The sequence below is a fragment of the Canis lupus genome, chromosome 6 (assembly GCF_048164855.1).
Source record: "Canis lupus baileyi chromosome 6, mCanLup2.hap1, whole genome shotgun sequence".
In the NCBI taxonomy this organism is placed as follows: Eukaryota; Metazoa; Chordata; class Mammalia; order Carnivora; family Canidae; genus Canis; species Canis lupus.
In genome coordinates this window covers 5,590,130-5,609,483 of record NC_132843.1, presented here as the reverse complement: position 1 = coordinate 5,609,483, position 19,354 = coordinate 5,590,130, and the positions used below count along the sequence as shown (strand labels likewise).

General features: G+C 43.2%; 1 protein-coding gene across 3 annotated transcripts in view; it reads left to right on the top strand.

Annotated features, from left to right (window-relative positions):
- Positions 1-18,698, top strand: part of RAB31 (RAB31, member RAS oncogene family) — a 128,580-nt gene extending 109,882 nt beyond the window's left edge. For 2 of the 3 annotated variants that reach the window (XM_072828720.1, XM_072828723.1), the window contains 2 exons: positions 2,595-2,704; positions 15,239-18,698. In XM_072828720.1, coding sequence (XP_072684821.1) covers positions 2,595-2,704; positions 15,239-15,336 — 208 coding nt within the window. In that variant the 3' untranslated portion in view covers positions 15,337-18,698. Of the gene's footprint in view, positions 1-2,594; positions 2,705-7,220; positions 8,237-15,238 lie in introns of those variants that run through there. The other variant, XM_072828721.1, reaches the window with a different exon arrangement.
- The last annotated feature ends 656 nt before the right edge of the window (positions 18,699-19,354 follow it).

The window sequence follows — 19,354 nt, the reverse complement described above, 5'->3', positions numbered from 1 at the left end:
GTTATGCTCAGGATGGATATTCTGAAGTGTGTGGCAAGGGACTTTGTTCTTTCATTAATCTTGGCAAAACCTATTCTACTCCTCTTTGTCTCACAAAGGGACTGATGAGTGGTGGGCTAGAGAAGCATTTGATGGTAATCCGCTCTCACTTGAGGGGTCTCCAAAGCTTCCTTGATGGCCAGAATCGCCCCTACCCCCAGGTGGAGATTAGCAGGGCTCGGCCTGTCTTATCTGAACCACATTTGAGTAGAGATGAGCCCCACCCTCCTATTTGTGGTTTGATAAAGACTGCTGGGAAGAAATGAAAACTAGGATAACATGCCAAACTGGAGGTAGGAAAGCCCTTTCCTGGGATATTTCAGATGTAAAATTCATTGCCACCAAAAACAAACAAACAAAAATGCAAGATTTTTTTCCCCCTTCAGTCTTTGTGAGAGGCTGGAGGCTTGTCTGATGGAAACAGGAGAGAAGGCAGGTTCAGGAGCATAGTTTTTCCCAGTGAGTCTTTGGTAAGAAAGATTATGGAAGCAGATTCCAGCTGACACAGCTCAAGAGGCTTCATTTCTCTGGCTTGGAGTCCTGGGGCAGCTGCCTCCCCTGTGGTGGAGTCTCCTTGAGTAGGGCCTTCTCCAGCTAGCACCTGAAAAGTCCTCTCATTTGAGCTGGGGTCCGTAAAGAACTTAAGTGTCAAGGACATATTTCCCCTGGTAACTTTATAAACCAGATCCAGCCTTTAGGAGGTCTTTGGAGGGGCAGAGGAAAGGGAAGGAGGTGGGAGGGGGATACAGACTCTTCACCCCACTCCCAGTTTTGATTTTCTGTCTGCCTTTCTTCTTTCCCTACAGCCATCTGTCTAGTAACATTGTACTCTCCCTCACCCACCACATTAGAGGAGCTTCCAGATTCTTCTCCTCACTCCTCACTCCAGTCTATTTAGTTTACTGTTTCCCCCAGAATGTGGGCCTGACTCTGTTGCCCTCCTGTTCCTCAGTGGCCGCTGAGCATGAGGCAGGCATGGGGTGTGTCTTCCTGCCCCCCTGCCAGGATTCCCCCTGGCTACTCTCTCCCCTCTGGGCTCCAGTCCATCTGACTTCCCTCCATTCCATTCACTTGTAAACCCACCCTTAGACCCAGGATAGTACTGGGTGCAGAATGTGGGGATGAGGATACTCCTCCGCCACGGGGCCACCCCACACCCCTGTCATGGCCACACTCCACTGACCTTCCCAGGATCCATTGATCAAAGTGCGTCACTTCCTGTACTTCTGTACTCTTCCTGTGCTTTTGTATGCTTCCTGTACACCTCCTAGACTTCTGTACACCACCGGTACTTCCTGTATACCTCCTGTACTTCTGCACACTTCCTGTACTCCCTGCACTCTGTACAGTTCCTGTATTTCTATATACTTCCTATACCTCTGTATACTTCTTTTTAAAAAAAAAGATTTTATGTATTTATTCATGAGAGACACAGAGAGAGACAGAGAGGCAGAGACATAGGCAGAGGGAGAAGCAGGCTCCATGCAGGGAGCCCGACATGGGACTCGATCCCGGGTCTCCAGGATCATGCCCTGGGCTGAAGGCGGCGCTAAACCGCTGAGTCACCCAGGGATCCCTACCTCCGTATACTTCTCATACTTATGTGCACCTTCTGTACTTCTGTACTTCCTATAATTCTGAGGTGCTTTATTACACCTTTATAATCCACGTGTTGCAGATGTTACAATGTTGTGGGTCAGAGTAACCACGGATGTTTGTCTTTGCTCTCTAGTGTAAATTCCAGAAGGCAAGGATTACTGATTTCTTTAGCACCTACAAGAGAGACTGGCATATAATAGCTGGTCAATAAATATTTGTTGAATAAATGACTGAACTTCTGGGGAATCAGAACTGTGTCTCCTTAATCTTTGGATCCACCACAGCATCTTCACATTAAAAATAGATCAATAAATGTCTTTCTAGATTATTCATTTAAATAGAGTTCATGTCCTAAAATCTTTGCAGGAAGAGACTTTTTTTTTTTTTTTTTGGAAGAGCCTTTTGAAGGTGAAAGTCCAGTTGTGTCCTGTTGCATCGTAGCCACTGTAGGTATAACCATGTTCATTTCCAGACTTTCAAATCCTGTGCCATATTCTCTCTGATTTGTGAAAGACATCTATAAAAGTTCTACAAAAGCATGTGTGTATGTAGGAGCATGCACACGTGCATATATGCACATACACGTGTAAAATTGTTAAAGACCATAATGAGTCGTTTTTATGGGAAAAGAAATCAACCCTAACTCTGAAAGCTGGAATGTATGCTGCCATCTTCATAATGAGTGCTTGTAATGTTCTGGAATTCTTTTTTTCTGTGGGACCAGGGATAGCATTTTACATATGGGGATATTATCTCCATGAATGCCAGAGACCGGGTTTTAAACTTTAAAGATTTTCACCCATACTAGTTTTCAACACTTGCAGAGTGATTGAGTTGTTATGCTTACAGGATGATAAAGGAGCTGTGTCCACATGAGCTTTTTGTTTGTTTTGCTAGGGTTCTTTATATTTTACAAATGAGCATTCATTTCTGTCTGCATGTGACCTCTTTTCCAGGGAAGTTCCCTTGAAGGATGCTAAGGAATATGCTGAATCCATAGGTGCTGTTGTGGTTGAAACAAGTGCAAAAAATGCTATTAATATCGAAGAGCTCTTTCAAGGAATCAGTAAGTACCTGAGTTGCATTTTCGGCTTTGTTTACACTTGTATGCTTCTGAGAGTCAAAGGCTAAAATAACAGGGCACTGCCCTAGAGCTTTCCACCCGTGTGAATCTGTCCGATGCCATGGATAGCAAGCCTACAGTCTGGACCTACATCATGCCTCCCGATTCTGAACCTCCATAGTTCTGTGCTTTGACCTGTTGTTTCTATGTCATGTGAATAAAAATGAAGTAACTGTGTTGAAAAATAGTCATTTTAATTAAAAAGTTGTGTGTTTGGTAGTATTTGTGTTAGCACGTTGAGGGGGAGAGAAATAAAATTGGCAGTGATGAGAGGTAGAAAATGGGATGACTCTAGGCAAACAAAATAAAGGAGCCTTTTAGTCATTTCTTTTGCCTGGTGGTGATGAACAAAAAATGAGTCTCCATCCCACAAGACCTGAAATTGGCAGTTGGGTGGACAGTCGATTTGAAAAGTTTTTTCTCATTTCTAATCAGCTAGTTAGTGGAAGGTGGTTGCTCTCGTCTTCGTCTCCTGTTCTGGGTCACGTTATGATTCCCTTTCTTTATGTTGGTTCCCCGTAAGTAACCTTTATCTAAGATCTGTTTCTAGCTTACGGCCAGATTTTCCCTCACAACTTCTTTGGGTCCCCTCAGAGAGCTACCTGCAGTTGGCTGTCTCAGAGAGCTGTCCTGGGATGCCTCTAGAGTACAATCTGGGACTTGGCCGAAGTGTCAGCCTTTACTGAAGTGCTGGGACTCAGGGGCCTGGGGTACCCACCTTGAGAAAAGTCAAGCCCCTGAACAGTTGGCAGTTGTTCTCAAAGGTCTTATCTGGTTCCAGACAATTCCAGAAGGGAATTCCAGAGGGGAAACTGGTGGTTTGATCTCTCTTCTGCCTGAGGTCATCGTTGGCCGTGCTCTTAAAGTCAGAGGGGCCGTCACTTCCCAGAACAAATTTTATTTCCTTTTAACTGGTTTTGGTTCATTACTTTAGGCTCTGAGAACCCACAGCAGGGATTATTCTGTTTGTTTCTCTTGGCTTGATTGGGAATTCACTGGAGATGGGGGAACTCTGACCTGGGTTGCTTACATAATACAGAAATGCACAGAAGGGCATTTACTTGTTCATTGGGGTCCACATCACCTTCCCTCCCATCCTCCTTCAGAGGCTTCATTTTACTGCTGTTATTTTACACTCTCAACAGAATAGTGTTATCCAAGCGCATTGACCTTCGTGGTTGAACTCTAGAGTGCTAGGCTGTAATTTTATGTTGGAAACCGTGGATCCCCAGACTCCTGCTCCTTCTTGAAAATGGGCCACTGCTGCAGTGCTCTGCGGTGAAGCAACTGCTCAGCTCTCCTCTGTTTCTGTGGAATGCTAGGTGACATCTTAGAGTGTTTGGCTTGAACTCATTCCATTAACCTCATTTTCCCTCACATCGAACTCATTCTTTTCCAGTGACGCTCGGCTTTTCTGGCAAGTTGTAGGACTATTAAGATATTACGTTTTGAATAAAGGTTTTAATTAGTGAAGCTAGATATAGCTCCCGATGACTATGACATCGGCCCCTTTCCTTTGTGCAGCTCCTTATGCTCTAGAACTCTCTCCCCGGCATAAGCCCCTGGAAGGCAGATGGTGCAGACCGCTGGAGAGTGAACGAAGCACAGTGCTCCGTATACCTGAAATTCACTTGAGGTTTCTGTATGAGCTAGGAGATTTTCTGAGGTTTACACAAATCATTATTAAAATAAAGAGTGAAATAAGAGCTGCAAAGAAGAAAATAAGCCTAAGTGGCAAGTATTGATATCTTAACTGTAAAGGTACTTCTTTGTATGGTGCAGCCAGTATATATCTCCTCACCCATATGAAGTTTCTATGGCTCGTGGTGATGGGGAATTTGAGTAAGGAATTCCCAAGATCTTGGTGGTCTGCTTCACTTAAGAAAAAGCAGGTGGCTCAGTCGGTTAAGTGTTTGCTTTGGCTCAGGTCATGATCCCAGAGTCGCAGGATTGAGCCCTGCATCTGGCTCACTGCTCAGTAGAGAACCTGCTTCTTCCTCTGCCCCTCCCCCCACTTGTACTCTCTCTCAAATGAATAAATTAAAAAAAAAAAAAGCAAAAGTATATGTCAAGTAAACAATTATTTGTTTATGTTTTATCATACTTGGGGTAAAATTGCCTTAGTAAAAAAGCATGTAGATACATGGCCTGCAGCAAGACCTCTAGCCATGTGTAGACTGTAAGTGCTGGTTCCTCTTTACTCCTTCAGGTGAATTTTTCAGAATGGGATGTTGTAGCTTAATTACAGGTTAACTTAAAATGCAGTACCAAGTACACCTAAATACACTGCAGCAGACATTTCGTCTATCTTCTTTTTTCCTGTTCCTACTTGTATTACATGTGCTCCTCCCTGAGCTCAAAATAGAACGGGATATTGCTGACTTGTACACTCCCCAAAGCAATGTTCCCGAGACAAACGTGCCTGGGAGAGAAGATGCAATAAAAAAGTGGTGAGAATAAAAGCCCTTTGAAAAGGTGTGCTTAAACTAAATGAATTCATACTGACTTGTAGGAAGAGACAAATGTTTCTCTTCTACATTCCCAGAGTGTTCATAAACCAGAAGGAGACAACTGCGTTCTCCAGACATGAGTTAATGTATTTACTAACTGGAAATTGTTTAGCGAAATATTATCTGTTTTCAAAGGCTGGAGCTACCTTGTCAAGGATTTAGATGCTGCTCTGTTTGGGGGGGCGGGGATTGTGCACTGTCTGTGCTCGAATAGCCTGCTGTCCTCTGAGTGGCATTCCAGCAGGTACCCTTTGCTCAATCACATTTTCAAACTGCCTTTACCCTGCTGCCTATGGCTTGATCTGCTCCATGCATTTCTCCTCAGGGTTGTTCACTTTTCTTTTCTGAGCTTTTATACCTTTCATTTGAGCATTGAAGTTTTCCTTTTTGAATTAAAAGATAAAGAATTATCCTTGGCCAAGAAAACTGTGGTACATTTGAGTGTTTCAACTGGTGTATGAAAGCACGAAGATATCCTGTTGCTGTTTACTCATTGTAGTGTTACATATCAAAACCCAGCTCTTGATGGCCTTCCCTCCAGAGCTCTGGCGTCTGCTGCATCAGCAGGCTGCGTCTTTACCTCCTCCTTCCTCCCTGCTAACCTTGACTCCTTGTAGGTCTGCTTTCTGTCTTTTTCCTTATGAAGTCTTCATCTGCCCCAACTCTCACAGGTAGTTCCCAAGATTCCTTATGGCTTCCCCATCGTTCTGACATTTGAACACACTTAAAAGATTAAATTAAACGAACCCATTAAATGAACTCTTTAAATGGTTCCTCCAGGTGCCTCAGATATACACCTACTGCAGGGGCTCTGTGACCAGATCTTACCCTGTTATATTCTCCGTAAGGCTAGGATGAGTAAACAGGATAGTGCTTAATTCAGATTTTTGAATTTGGGCCTTCATCCTCGCCTCATGATGTTCTAGGAGGTAATATTTCAGTGTGGCCACTAGATCAAGCAAAATACAGTTGCTCTTCTATGGGGACCAAAGGTTGGATGACACCAGTCCATCGGACAGGCCTGGTATCTGTTGATCCGTGTATTCAACAGACATATTCTGTACTCTTCGGTGGGTCAGGTGCCTTGCTAGACACAAGGACCCCATGGTGAACAAAACAAACTGGCCGTCGAGGCAGGAGACAGCCTGTTGGCACAGAGTCAAATGGATGTGTAATTACACATTGTAATAAATGCTTTGAAGCAAAAGAATAAGGACTGCAAGGATAGAGACAGGTGAGGACTTCAGATGGGGTGGAGGAGATCTCCCCAGGGAAATATTTTAAGCTGGACCTGGAAAGTGGACAGAGGCCAGCTGGGCAAAGAGCTCGGAGGAGCTGTCAAACCAAGTGAGTTTCTGAGGCAAGAGATGGTATGCTGCTTTTAGGAGAAAGGAGGCCTGGTCTGCCAGTGGGGAGCATGGAGACTGAGCCAGGTCCTTGCTGGCCTTGTACTGGGAAGGAGGGAGTGATATTCTGAGTGCACCTGGAAGCTCTGAAAGTGTTCTAAGCGGAGGTGTGGCATATCCAGTCTACACTGACGGAAAGATCACCCTGGGGGAATTTATAGAAAGAGAAATGTTGGACATGGCTCCCCAGGCAGGGTGCTGTTACAGTCATGCAGGACTGGGGAGGCTGGGATAGGCTGTTCCTGGGATAGGAACTCGGATGCAAAATTCAGAAATCTTTTGGAAGTAGAACCAACCACAGGGGAAACAGGCCGTGGTCATGGGACGGAGGGAGAGAGTGGTACGGTCCGATCCGATCTGTTCTTCCTGGGCCCCCTCTCCCGGAATGAGGAAGACTGGCACAAGAGCAGGCTCTCTGGGGACTGCGTCTGCTGTGAGCCTGTTGAACTGGGTTCTGGAGTGTGAGAAACACGGGTTTTGGTTTGTGGATTTTAATTATTCAACTCAAATGCTGTTTTTTTTTTTTTTTAAACTCTCCCTAAGGGCAAAAAGAGGTGGAGCTGCAGGCTCCCCCAGAAAAATGTCCCTTTTCGGGTGGGATCTCCGCCAGACAGCTGTGCTTTTGTTCCAATTAATTTGAATGCTGACTGTGGAGGAGAGAACACAGGCTCTCTTCTGGAAAATCACATCTGGAGACACTGTAGACGTTAAACTAGGTTTTTTGTTAGTAGTTTGAGAACAAGGTGAGAAATATTTTTTCAAGTGTATATAATTAGAGGTACAAGTGTATTGGTTTGGAAAAATTAGAATAGGGTGCTCATACGACAAGCAGAAAGTTAAGATATGTAGGCAGTGATCAGGTCTTGTTTTATAATCATTCTTTGCACAGTGTTAGCTTTTTTAAGTGCCCTGGATTTTTAAAATTCTCTAGTAGTTTTTGTTTGGAGCAGGCTCAAAATCAAAACAAAGCATTTGCAAATTCTATAGTAGTGTAGCCGGCTGTCAAATGAAAGTGAATTTAGCCATCAAGGGACACTAAAGGACAAAGACAAAACCTGTCTACTTTCTTACACCAAAAAAGTTAATTTAGGGAGTGCAATGATAGAGGATGTCTGTGAAACAGTGTAGTTTTCAGAATAGGGAGAAGTGGGGTAGCAAATACCCGAAACATGTGTCTCTTTTTTATCCCAGGGATTCCAAAGCAGAAATAGATCAGGTGTGCAAAATGTAGCAGGAATGTTTAACACACAGCACATTCTCATTCTGTCCCATTGTCGCAACTGCTTAAATGTTTACACTCATCAGTGCACCACTTATGCTGTGAAATAGGCACAGTTATCATCCCTATTTTACATACGAGGAGATTGAGGCATGAAGGGGTTTGTAACTTGCTCCAGGTCGCAGAACTAGTAAGTAAGTAGCCTATAGTAGAAGGCTGCCAGGGGGCTCTGGAAAATCTAGTCTATCTCACTGCCCATGGCCTATGGCAGTTTATGGTAACATTATTCATAATGGTAAAAAACAGGAAATGACTTAATGGTCCAAAAGTTGGGAAATGGTTTTTTCTAAAAAGCCATGCTGTCGCTAATATAAACGAGTGATTAAAAATGATGATGTAAATCGGTATTTCCAGTTATGAAAAGGTAAATTCTTGACACTGAAACAGAAGTTACAGACCGGTTTGTATAATATCCTGATTTCATAAAATATGAACCATATATAATGGTAAATAGTATATTCTTCTGGGCAAAGATTGGAAGGATACATGCACTTAAAATATTAACGGGTTGTTTTATGGTGGTAAGCTTCCAGGGAACTAAAAAACAAAAAGAAAAGTAGGCTTTATTTTGGAAAAAAACAAAAAAACAAAAAAAAAAACATATGCTCGTAAAACGAATAACCTAATGAACCAGCATGCACTCATAACCAGATTTCATCTCTGCCCCACACCCCCACACTCCCCCTCGCCATCCACCTGAATTATTTCGAAGGGAGTTCCAGACATCATTTCATCCATAAATAGGTTCAGAATGTAACCTTTTTTTACATAACAACAATTTCATTATTACATTAGTAATCATAATGCTGTTATCATATTAATATCACCAAATATTCAGTGTTCAAATTTCCAAATAGCTCATATTTGTCCTAAATGGTTCCTCTGTTAGCATTTTACAATTTGCTTGAATCAGGATGCAAATAAATTACACATACAGGGATTAGTCGATATGTCTTTTAAGCCTCTCTTAATCAAGAGATTCCCTTTCCCATCTTTCTCCTTTTTCCCCCTCATGTAATTTCTTTATGCAAGAAATGAGATCACTTGCCCTCCGTAGTCTAACACAGTATGGATTTTGCTGGGTTCCTGGGTTGCTCAGTAGTATTGCACTGCACGAGTAAAACTGTGTTAATCCATCCACCCAACATTTGGGGTGTTTCCAGTTTTGGGCGATTAGAAGTAGGGTTGCTGTGAACATTCACATACAAGTCTTTGTGTGAATAAGTACCTAGGTGTGGGATGGCTGGCTTATCTGCCAGGTAATGTTTAACCTTTTAAGGAACTGCAAACAGTTTTCCAAAGTGTTTTTAGCCTTTTACATTGCTATCACAAATGTGGGAGAGCTCCAGTTGCTCCACATCCTCATCAGTACTTGGTTTGGCCAGTTGATAAAATTTCAGTCATTCTGATCGGAGTATAGTGGTATCTCCTTATAGTTCTTTTTTTTTTTTTTCCCTCCTTATAGTTCTAATGTCCATCTTCCCAGTGACTCATAGTGTTTCCTCTTTTATGTGCTTATTTGCAATCCTTAAGTCTCTTTGGTGAAATGTTGGTTCAAATTTTGCCTGTTTTGTATTGAGTTGTTTTCTTATTGTCAGGCTTAAAGATTATTTTTATATATTCTGGATGCATGTTTTTTTTTTTTTTTATCAGATATTTGTTTTTTCAAGTATTTTCTCTCAGGCTGTGGCTCGCCCTTTCATTTTCTTGACAATGTCTTTGGAAGAGCAGAAATTCTTCATTCTGATGAAGTTGGGTTTGTTAGATTTTTACCTTGTGGCTGGTGTTTTTTTGTATGTATGTCTTACAATTTTTAAATGTTAAAATAAAAAAAAAAGGGGACATATCCATTCAATGGAATACTATTCAAGTGAAAGAAGCCAATTAAGTGAAAGAAGCCAATCAGGAAAGGCTACATTGTACTGTATGATCCAAACCATATGACATTCTGGAAAAAGCAAACCTATAGGGACAGTGGAAAGATCCGTGGGTCACCAGAGGCTCTTCAGGGGAAGGAGGGAGGGATATATGGGGGAGCACAGAGGATTTTTAGGGCATTGAAACTATTCTGTCTGGTGTTTAATGGAGGATGCCTAACATTACGTATTTGTCAAAACCCATAGGATATACAACACCAAGAATGAGCCCTAATATAAACTATGGACTTTCTTTTAGAATAATCAATGATGGCTCATCTTTTGTAATAAATATTCCACAGTTGTGCTAGTTGTTAAAACAGGGAAAGGTGGGGATGAGGGTATTAGGAGCTCTCTGTACTTTGCTCAACTTTTTCTGTAAAGCTAAAACTGCTCCAGGAAGAAAGAAAGAGAAGAAGAAAGAAAGAAAGAAAAAGAAAGAAAGAAAGAAAGAGAGGAAGGAAGGAAGAAAGTCTATTCATTTAAAAAGAAAAAGGAAAGGAAAAGATGCTCTTGAATGGTAAGGAAGTCTGATGATTGAGTCACTGAAGCCCCCGCATATTGAAGACCTCTGGCATTCTGGGCTCACAGCCAGTGTGGCCTCTCCCTTCTTCCCTCTCTGTGGATGTTGCCATTCCTTCAGCAATCTAGACATTTCTCCTTGCTTTTCTGTATCCCTCTCTTTCCTTTATCTATCTCTCTGCCAGATGTCTTCCCACAGTCCTTCCCATCTTTGTTTTCTACTTCTCTTAGTGGCACCCAGATCAAGGCTCCCCTTTAAAAAAAAGATTTTATTTATTTATTTGAGAGAAAACGTGTATGTGCTGGAGAAAGCACAAGCAGGGGGAGGGATAGAGGGAGAGGGAGAAGCAGACTCCCCGCTGAGCAGGGAGCCCGATGCGGGACTCGATCTCAGGACCCCAGGATCATGACCGGAGTAGAAGGCAGACGCTTAAGGGACTGAGCCCCCCAGCACCCCTAGATCAAGGCTCTCCTCATCCCGGACCTGTACTTCCTGCAAGCCTCCTGGTGCCATTCACTCTGTCTCCTAAGCCGTTCGGGTCCCAAATGGAATGTTAGCCCATTTCTGAGATCTAGACTCTAAGGTTCCAGGTCATCTAATAACTCCAGGATTATCTTCTTTACAGCAGCAAAAGGACAGTTCAGAGAATGCCTCAAGGGGCATGCCTCACCTCCGGCCCTGCTCCCATTCTGTATTCTAAGGGCAGTGGTCCATGATGGTGAGCCTTAAAGGCTATTATCAGGGGTAAATACTGCCAAGTCCTACTGGTCGATTTACTAATTAGGATGATTCAGAAAATCAGGATGGAGAAATGGAAGTTGCACAGCAACTACCAGCACCTCTAACACCCAACAGAAGATAGCCAAGCCGAGTAAATCCTGAGCTGCAGTGGGAGGGGAGAAGAACATGAACAGCAGGACCATCAGGAAGCCTCCAGGCTCCACAGGGAATGGCCCGCCCTCCAGAAAAGGAACGAGAACAGCTGCAACCAAGCATGCTCTTTTATTTTTGTTGTGTGTGAAGGCATTACAGCCCCCAGTCCAGAGCCGAGATCAGATTTATAGGCTTGGAATTTGTTTTTCACATATTGCATTCCTGAGGAATCCTTTAAAAAACCTGCTTCTTCTCTAGGCTGTCAGCTTTTAGGAAAACTGAATTTCGAAATAAAGTCCTTTACCTCTTTCCGAGCAGAATCTTACACAATCCCAACCTTATTAAAATAAACACCCTGGCGTAGGCTTTCTACTCAAGGATGACTTGTGATGGGGATTGTGTACTCAAAGGATGTTTTGTAAGAGTAGAAGCCTGCAGAGGATGATGCTCAAAGCCTGTTCAGATGTTTCTGTGTGTGTATGTGTAGATATATATTTGTCCTATTCTATGCCTGTGTAATTAATACTGATTCCATTGTGTGATCTCCTTGGTACAAAACGCCTTGGCCATTTTCCAGAACCATTCTTTTGTTTAAGTACATTGAAGCTTTCGGTAAGTTCCAGATAACTCAGATCACAGGACTGGAGCTCGTGTATTTGCACAGTGCTGCTGGCTTCCTTCTGGGCTTGAGGTGTTTGCCTCATTGTTAGGGTCCACCTTCCTCGACCTCTGCCTTAAAGTGGAAGCATTTCCTTTCTTCTCACTTTGAAGCGAGGATCCTAGGTTGTGTTTTGTGGAAGAGTAGGATGGGTCCCAACCCTAGTACCTGAACCCTTGTCCCCAAGCAGACTCCACTTGAGACACACCCAGGACCCCTTAATTGTCGTTAGTTCCTTCCGTATTGGTGCCACAGATCCACCTGCAGAGCACCTTCCAGTTGCTTTCTCATGGTCTTTTTTTATCGATGAGGAGAGGCAGTCTTGGAGATATTAAAGAGTTCACTTAACCTCCACACTGACTCTCAGATCTCAAAACCCTTTTACCAGGTGAGAAGAACAACGTCTAAGGAATCTACTGTAACTCTGTCTCTGAGAAATACTTTGTTCAAATAAGTGAGATTTTGACCATTCTGAAGGTAAACAGGACCTGGTGCCTCTAAGAAGCCGGGTTCAACAGCTGATTCAAAAACATGGCCAACAGTTTAAAACAAGAAAGGAGTCTTCTCTAGGCGTGACTTGGATCTACTGAATCTTGCATCCTAAGCATTGTCTTGCTTATTGTCCACAGAGGAGAGAAGAGGGAGGGAGGAAAGAGGGAGGAGGACAAGCAGAGCAAGGAGGGATGCCGATGGGCTGCCCTGACATTCTCATTATGCTTTCCATACATGCTCTTTGTTGCTAGATTTCCGCTTGACCCTCGTGGCTTCAGTGTGTATTGTACACATAAGCTTTCCATATATTTGGGGTACATATCATAGGAGAAATTTTACAACTTGAGGCGTGTAGAATAAGTCACCAATAGGAGGGCTAAACTGTGATGCTCTTTTGCCAACTTTAGAGTTAGCAACATAAGAATAGCATGAAGTTGATGTCAGTATAGGCTATTGATTTTGACATCATCAAAAGTACTAATCAGTGAATGGTACTTGTCTTAGTTAACTAAGGCCACACAGCTTGCACCAATCAGAATGACAGTTTTGTCCCAAAGTATTTCAGATGTGAAAGCCAAAACCCCTAACACATTGAAGAGGCACTGGAAGTCTTATACATTTAAATAATGATACAACCTGACATCATTAGCCCTCTGAAACACAGCACTTGCTCTTGAAGAGTAAGTAACACTTGATTGGTAAGATGGGACCTAAATAAATCAGAGCATTGGTAGTCATTGGGAGCTTTTCCCTCTATTTATTGCTCAAGATTGACAAAGTACAAGAGGTATTTTGTTTAATTCCTTTTAATTAGACTAATTAAAAAAAAAAAACATAGCATATCCAAAAGAGGAAAGTACCTGCACTTCCATTCTCATTTGCCTCTGGATTGGGCCTGAACTGCTTTGAGAACGGTGCGCGACAGCTTTGCTTAGCTTTGTGGCTAGGAAGCAGCCTGAATTGTGGCTTCAGAAATTATTACAACCTTCCCTTCTGCTTCATCATCAAGTGAAGAGTTCTACCATTAATTTTGGATTTTGGATAATTGCCAATGGCCTGAATCTTTCTGCCTGAGCTTTGATGAGTGGCCATAGCACCCAGACTGCACCAGTACCTTTGCCATTAACTATTTCTGCCTGTGGTGAAGATGTACCCCTGCCGGGGCAATTTGACTCTCTGTATAGCCCGTAAGTAACATCCATTTGCCCTGAAAGACTGTCTTTGGAACCAATTCCCTTCCATTTCTCAGTACTGGTTACTTAGTAAACTGTTATGCTGATGAACTGATTTTAACGACCTTTATTTTAGAACTAGTGTTGCATGTCTTTTTATGGGGGATAGAAATGTGCACAGAGTGTAAATAGGGGACAGTGGGAAGGACACAGGCTTTGAGACCCATCAGAAAATCAAGATGTATGATCAGCGAACCACCTGTGCCACCTTACTGTTGACACAACCTGCAGCATATAACCTGAGCTCTCTGAGGCTTAGTGAAATGATGAGAATAGCAGCCGTCACACCGACCTCACAGGATTCAGTGACGACAGTGCCCGTGAACGTCTTTGAAAACTATGCGGTTCTGAACCCATATTTGTTATTTCCAGATCCCATTGCCTTTTTCAAAGATAGCGTTATTGAGATAAAACACACCTACTGTGCATTCCATCAATTTGAAGTGTGCAAGTCAATGATTCCTAGTATATTCACAGAGCTATTCATGAACAGTTTTACATTATATTCATTGTCTCAAAAAGAAACCACATACCCTTTAGCTACAACCTCTCCATCCCCTGCTATTGCCTTTTTAGTTTTGTGTTGGTTTACAGAGACTCTAGGACAACTTTTCTTTTTTTTTTTTTTTAATTTTATTTATTTATTTATTTATTTATTTATTTATTTATTTATTTATTTATGATAGTCACACAGAGAGAGAGAGAGGCAGAGACATAGGCAGAGGGAGAAAAAGGCTTCATGCACCAGGAGCCCGATGTGGGATTCGATCCTGGGTCTCCAGGATCGCGCCCTGGGCCAAAGGCAGGCGCTAAACCGCTGCGCCACCCAGGGATCCCTAGGACAACTTTTCTTAAAGATTTCATTTATTTATTTATTTATTTGTTTGTTTGTTTATTTATTTATTTATTTATGAGAGACACAGAGAGGCAGAGATACAGGCAGAGGGAGAAGCAGGCCCCCTGTGGGGAGCCCAGTGTGGGACTTGATCCCGGGACCCTAGGATCACAACCTGAGCCAAAGGCCGACGCCCAACCACTGAGCCACCCACGCGGCCCTCTAGGACAATTTAAAAAATTATGTTAAGTAAAAATAAGATAACTCATGCATAGCAGGATGAGGGATGGGGAGCAAAGTGTTAACTAATGGTATTACTAGGGAGATTACAATTCTCAATCAAGTTCTATCTGAAGAAGCAGAAGGATGAGTACTCATGGTTACTGCTGAAGCCTTGCTGCCATGAAGCAGCTCACTGCAGTGAGACAGAACTCTAGGGGGGCTGGTGCTAACTCCGAGAAGGTGGATGGGGCCTGTCCCCTAACTCAGGGGTGTGGGGTTCGAAATCCAGGGAAGCCCATGGTACCAGGAGGGTGCCGTTACCTTTCCTTACCTTTCCAAACAGGAGTTTGACTTCAGGCATCAAAGCAAAGAAGGAAAGAGGGAAAGGAAGAAGGAGGGAGGAGAGAAAAGAGCCATTCCCGGGCCCCTCTGCTTCCTGCATACCCCAAACATTAAGGGAAGGTGTTGAAGCAGGTAGTGTCGACTGGAGAAAAGGCAATCAATCCTGGCCTCCTCTCTGTTCTGTTCTAGGTCGCCAGATCCCACCTTTGGACCCCCACGAAAATGGAAACAATGGAGCAATCAAACTGGGGAAGCCACCCACGCCAGCCAGCCGGCGGTGCTGCTGACCTGTGGCCCAGGGTCCACTGAACCTGAAGAAGCCAGAGCCGACCTCCTATTCTCAGCAGCCTGGCCCCCAGCGTGGGGAGAAGTGAGACGCTGGCTTGGCTTCCTGGAAGACCTGCAGCGACGGGGCAGGAACTGTCCCTGGAAAAAACTCCAGAAAAATCTGCCATGCTGCCACCAAATGGCCTTTGGGGCGTGAAATGCACGTGGGAGGGAACATGTTAGGTAATAAGTATAGTTGAGTCTTTTGTTGTTGTTGTTAAAAATCCGAAAATATTCTTATATTTGTACAGCGGTCTCACTGGCTTATCTGTGTGTGTGAGATTCTAAAGTGGCATTCCACTCTGATTTCCTGCGTTCCCAGCCCAATTTCAGCAAGTGCTCCAATGCCACTGCCTCTGTTACCTGACTAGCCTTCACTGAAAGGTTCATTTAATTTAACTTAATTTACCTTTCAGCGGAGCGTAATTGGATCATCACTCAAGCTAGAGACTTGAGCCATCGTGAAAGTGGAGAAAGATGTATTAGAAACTGTTTTCTACATCTCTGACTTTTACTTTATGCCTGTCTTTCTAAGTTTTAGTTACACATAAACAAGCAAACCAAATCTGACTAAAATATTTCATGCAGCTTTGGGGTTGGGAGGCCTAGTTTGAAGGAGTCATTTAAGTACTGTGTAAATGGTGACAGATGTAGGATATAAATATTTTTCCAGAGACTGCCTGGTATGCATCATCTCCACAGTAATAAATTCCTCCTCTCTTACAGAGGGTTAATTCACAGAGTAGGATTTTACTAAGACAGTATGTCACGGTGTCATATCCAGGGGGAAAATTAACCAGAGGATGTTTGAGTCTAAATCATAGGGCAAACTTCTAATAACATCAATCGATAGGTTATGGGAAAGCCAGCCAAAGGAAGCACCAGCACCCTAAGATGCAAGACCCCAAAATTACAAGATTGGAGAAAGTGTTGGGTAGGTGGGCATTGTAACTCACCAGAGGTCCAACCCTGGAAATGCCAGTTAGCTGAGAGTAGGCTTTCACAAAACCTTCCCTTCTAGATTCCCTGTCTGCTCAATTAATTAAAGATGTCTGAATCCAATGGAAAGAAAAGGAAGGGAGGCATGGAAAGGAAAAAGAGCTATTTCCATTGGAAATCCAGATCTTACCATTCTAACTTCCATAAATACCTGAGATCAAGAAGCAGTTGGTTTCCTCTTAGGGCTTATATTGGGAAGAAATTCTTAAAGGCTGTTTGGATCTGTGCCTTTGGTGGGGACTCAGAAACCATAAAGAATGGCCGGCTTCAGGAATGGTTAATCAGGCAGCATGGCAACAGGGCCAGCCGGTACCTTTTTTGCTAATTCAAGGCCCAGCAAACATTAATAGAAAACCTATAACATAAAAGCCAAGAAAGAGATTGTGAGCTGACGAAAGACCTCAAACCTCCAGTGACTCCGTGTGAGCTGGTACTTCAGAGGCCTGTCATGGCTGTGCCCACCCTACTCTTGATGGAGACACTGAAATCGCCATCAACAAAGAACAAGTCTCCTTGGGAGAGTCACAGCCAAGTTTACACCAATTTATGTGGACTGCAATCAAGAAAACAGGTGGAAATCACAGATTTAGGTTTTTTTTTTTCTAGAAAAACCCAAGAATATGCTGTCAATTGGATATTGCAACTGCTTCACTCAGCTTGCAAGAATAGCTTGACAATCTTAGGATGTGCAGGCTAGAAATACTTATTTTTGGTTCAAGAGTGCTTCTTAGCTCTCTGAGACAGGCGCTCAAAAACTGCTAGCAAGTGGCATTTAGATGTCTTGGCGGGGCCTTTGCTGGGCTTTTTAGGATTTTCTCCACGTTGTCAACTTTACTAGCAGCCAGCATGATTCTGCTTGCGGGCCAAGTGATTATCATGCTTCTTTCAAAAGTTAGAAAATTGAGGTTGCTATTTGAATGACCTCTTTCCCGGGGACATGCAGGCTTGTTGTAAAACCTCTCCTCATCCAGCTGTCCCCAAGAACCTGAGTCTCTCTCTAAACAGCTGCTCAAGTTGTCTAGCTCAGGCTGTCCACGTCCCAGAGAGGTTCACAGTCTTTGCCTGGGTCTTTAGTGGTTGCATCTTGCATGAAAGAGCTAATGTTAATCATATGTAGAGAGCAACCCATCAATGAGCCCATGGTCTTATTTCAGAAGCACATTGAGGGTGAGAACCACTCTTTTACCTTTCCATACTGCCTTAACTCTTCCAGCCAGTCAGATGACAATATATATTTATATATAATCACTACTCAGAGCAGTTGGTGAAGAGTACACAGCCCTTGGGCACACATCATTCGTATAAACATGGAGTCTCCTCTGAAGATAGATCCTCGAGCCTTGTCCACAGTGAAGCTCTCTAATTTCCTTTGTTTTGCTTTGCAATTACTTTCTGGCTGTTCTGATCATTGAACTATAAGCACGTAATATCATGGAAAGGCCTGGAAATTACGATTGCTCCAAAATGTCAAGTGGTTTCTTGGGATGTAAATCCTTCCCATAATTTCCCAAACTTTCCCTTTTCCCCCTCTGTTTTCTTTCCTTTCACGTGCATGTATATGTGTAAATATAATTTGTATGTGTGACACCGACATGTGACCCATTTCACTGGCTGAGTCTGGCTCGTGCCTGTGTGTTGCACAGTGTAAGGCCTGGATTCTCATAGGGCTTGTTTCCCCGTGGGAATCCCTGAGGTGGTGCTGGAGCCATGCGCACATTTTAGGGAGGTACATAATTGACTTGCCATTTTATACTTGAAATGGTACATCAGGGTACTTAGATGACGTTACCTTGCAGACTATAGAAGGTTAAAGACCTAAAACTAACTTTTGGCCAGCGGAAGGGCTGGCCCCAATGAGAACTGAATTCATTTCCCGAGGGAGGTTTGGGTGACAGAGGTATTTCCTTTGCGGGCAGGGAATATGCCGGACGATGGCTGAAGCTGAGCTCTTCCTAGGGGACCCCACTCCGTGCAGTGCTCGCAGCCAGTTGAATTACAAGCCAGTTTATCAACCAAAGGGCTCGGAGCTATATTCAGATCCATTGGGCATCTAGTCTACTTTTTCAGCCACCATTGTTGAAAGCAGACCCAGTGATCCAGTGTCAGTGCTCTATTGTGTAAACCATTCCTTTTTCTCATGTTTCTATAAAGGGCTTGTGTCTGGGCTGGACCCAGTTCTCACTTATAGAAGACGCTGCTGCAGACAGTTAGGACCTTTCCATCTTGTATTCGCTAGTAAGGCACCGCCCTCAACATCACTCAATTGTATGTTATTTTGGGTTTAACACACACTGATTCATACTAATAAATATTGTAAATTTTATCATGGTTGTCTTTTTCTTATACTGTGCAGTAGAAAAAAATTTTTTTAAAAAATCACAGTTACCTCAGAATAAAGAACGGTGATTCCCCGGAGATATTTGTATACCAGTACACACGAAGACGTGTAGGGATGTTCACTGGTAATATTTGCAAAACAGCAAAATGTCTTCCCCTAAGGAAACCAATAATAAGATGTGGCACAGTCACATGATGAAAACTATAGGGTAATTAAAATGAATGCAAGATCTCTTGTGCATCAACCATGTATCTCGAAACAGAATGTGGCGTGCAGGGCTACATACCCGCCCCCGCCCTCCCCACCAAGGGAGCCACTCTCTTAGTGGCCGGTGTGAATGAAACCTCAGGAGCTATGCAGTGCACAGCCTGAGCAGCAGAGCTGTGGCCTGAACAGAGTGAATAAAGCAAGTTGAAGAAGTACAAGAGCATATAAATTTGTAGAAAACCAATAATGCATGTTGTTTGTGAATGTGTTTGTGTAAAAATAAACGAGGGATTAGAAGGCAAAATATTAACTTCATGTCTGCTCACCTCTGGGGAAGCAGGCAAGCAGACAGGATCAGGGAGGGGAACAACGGGCATTTAACTGGCAGAAGTTTTTATTTATTTCATGGTGGAAAAATCTGAAGCCAATATGAC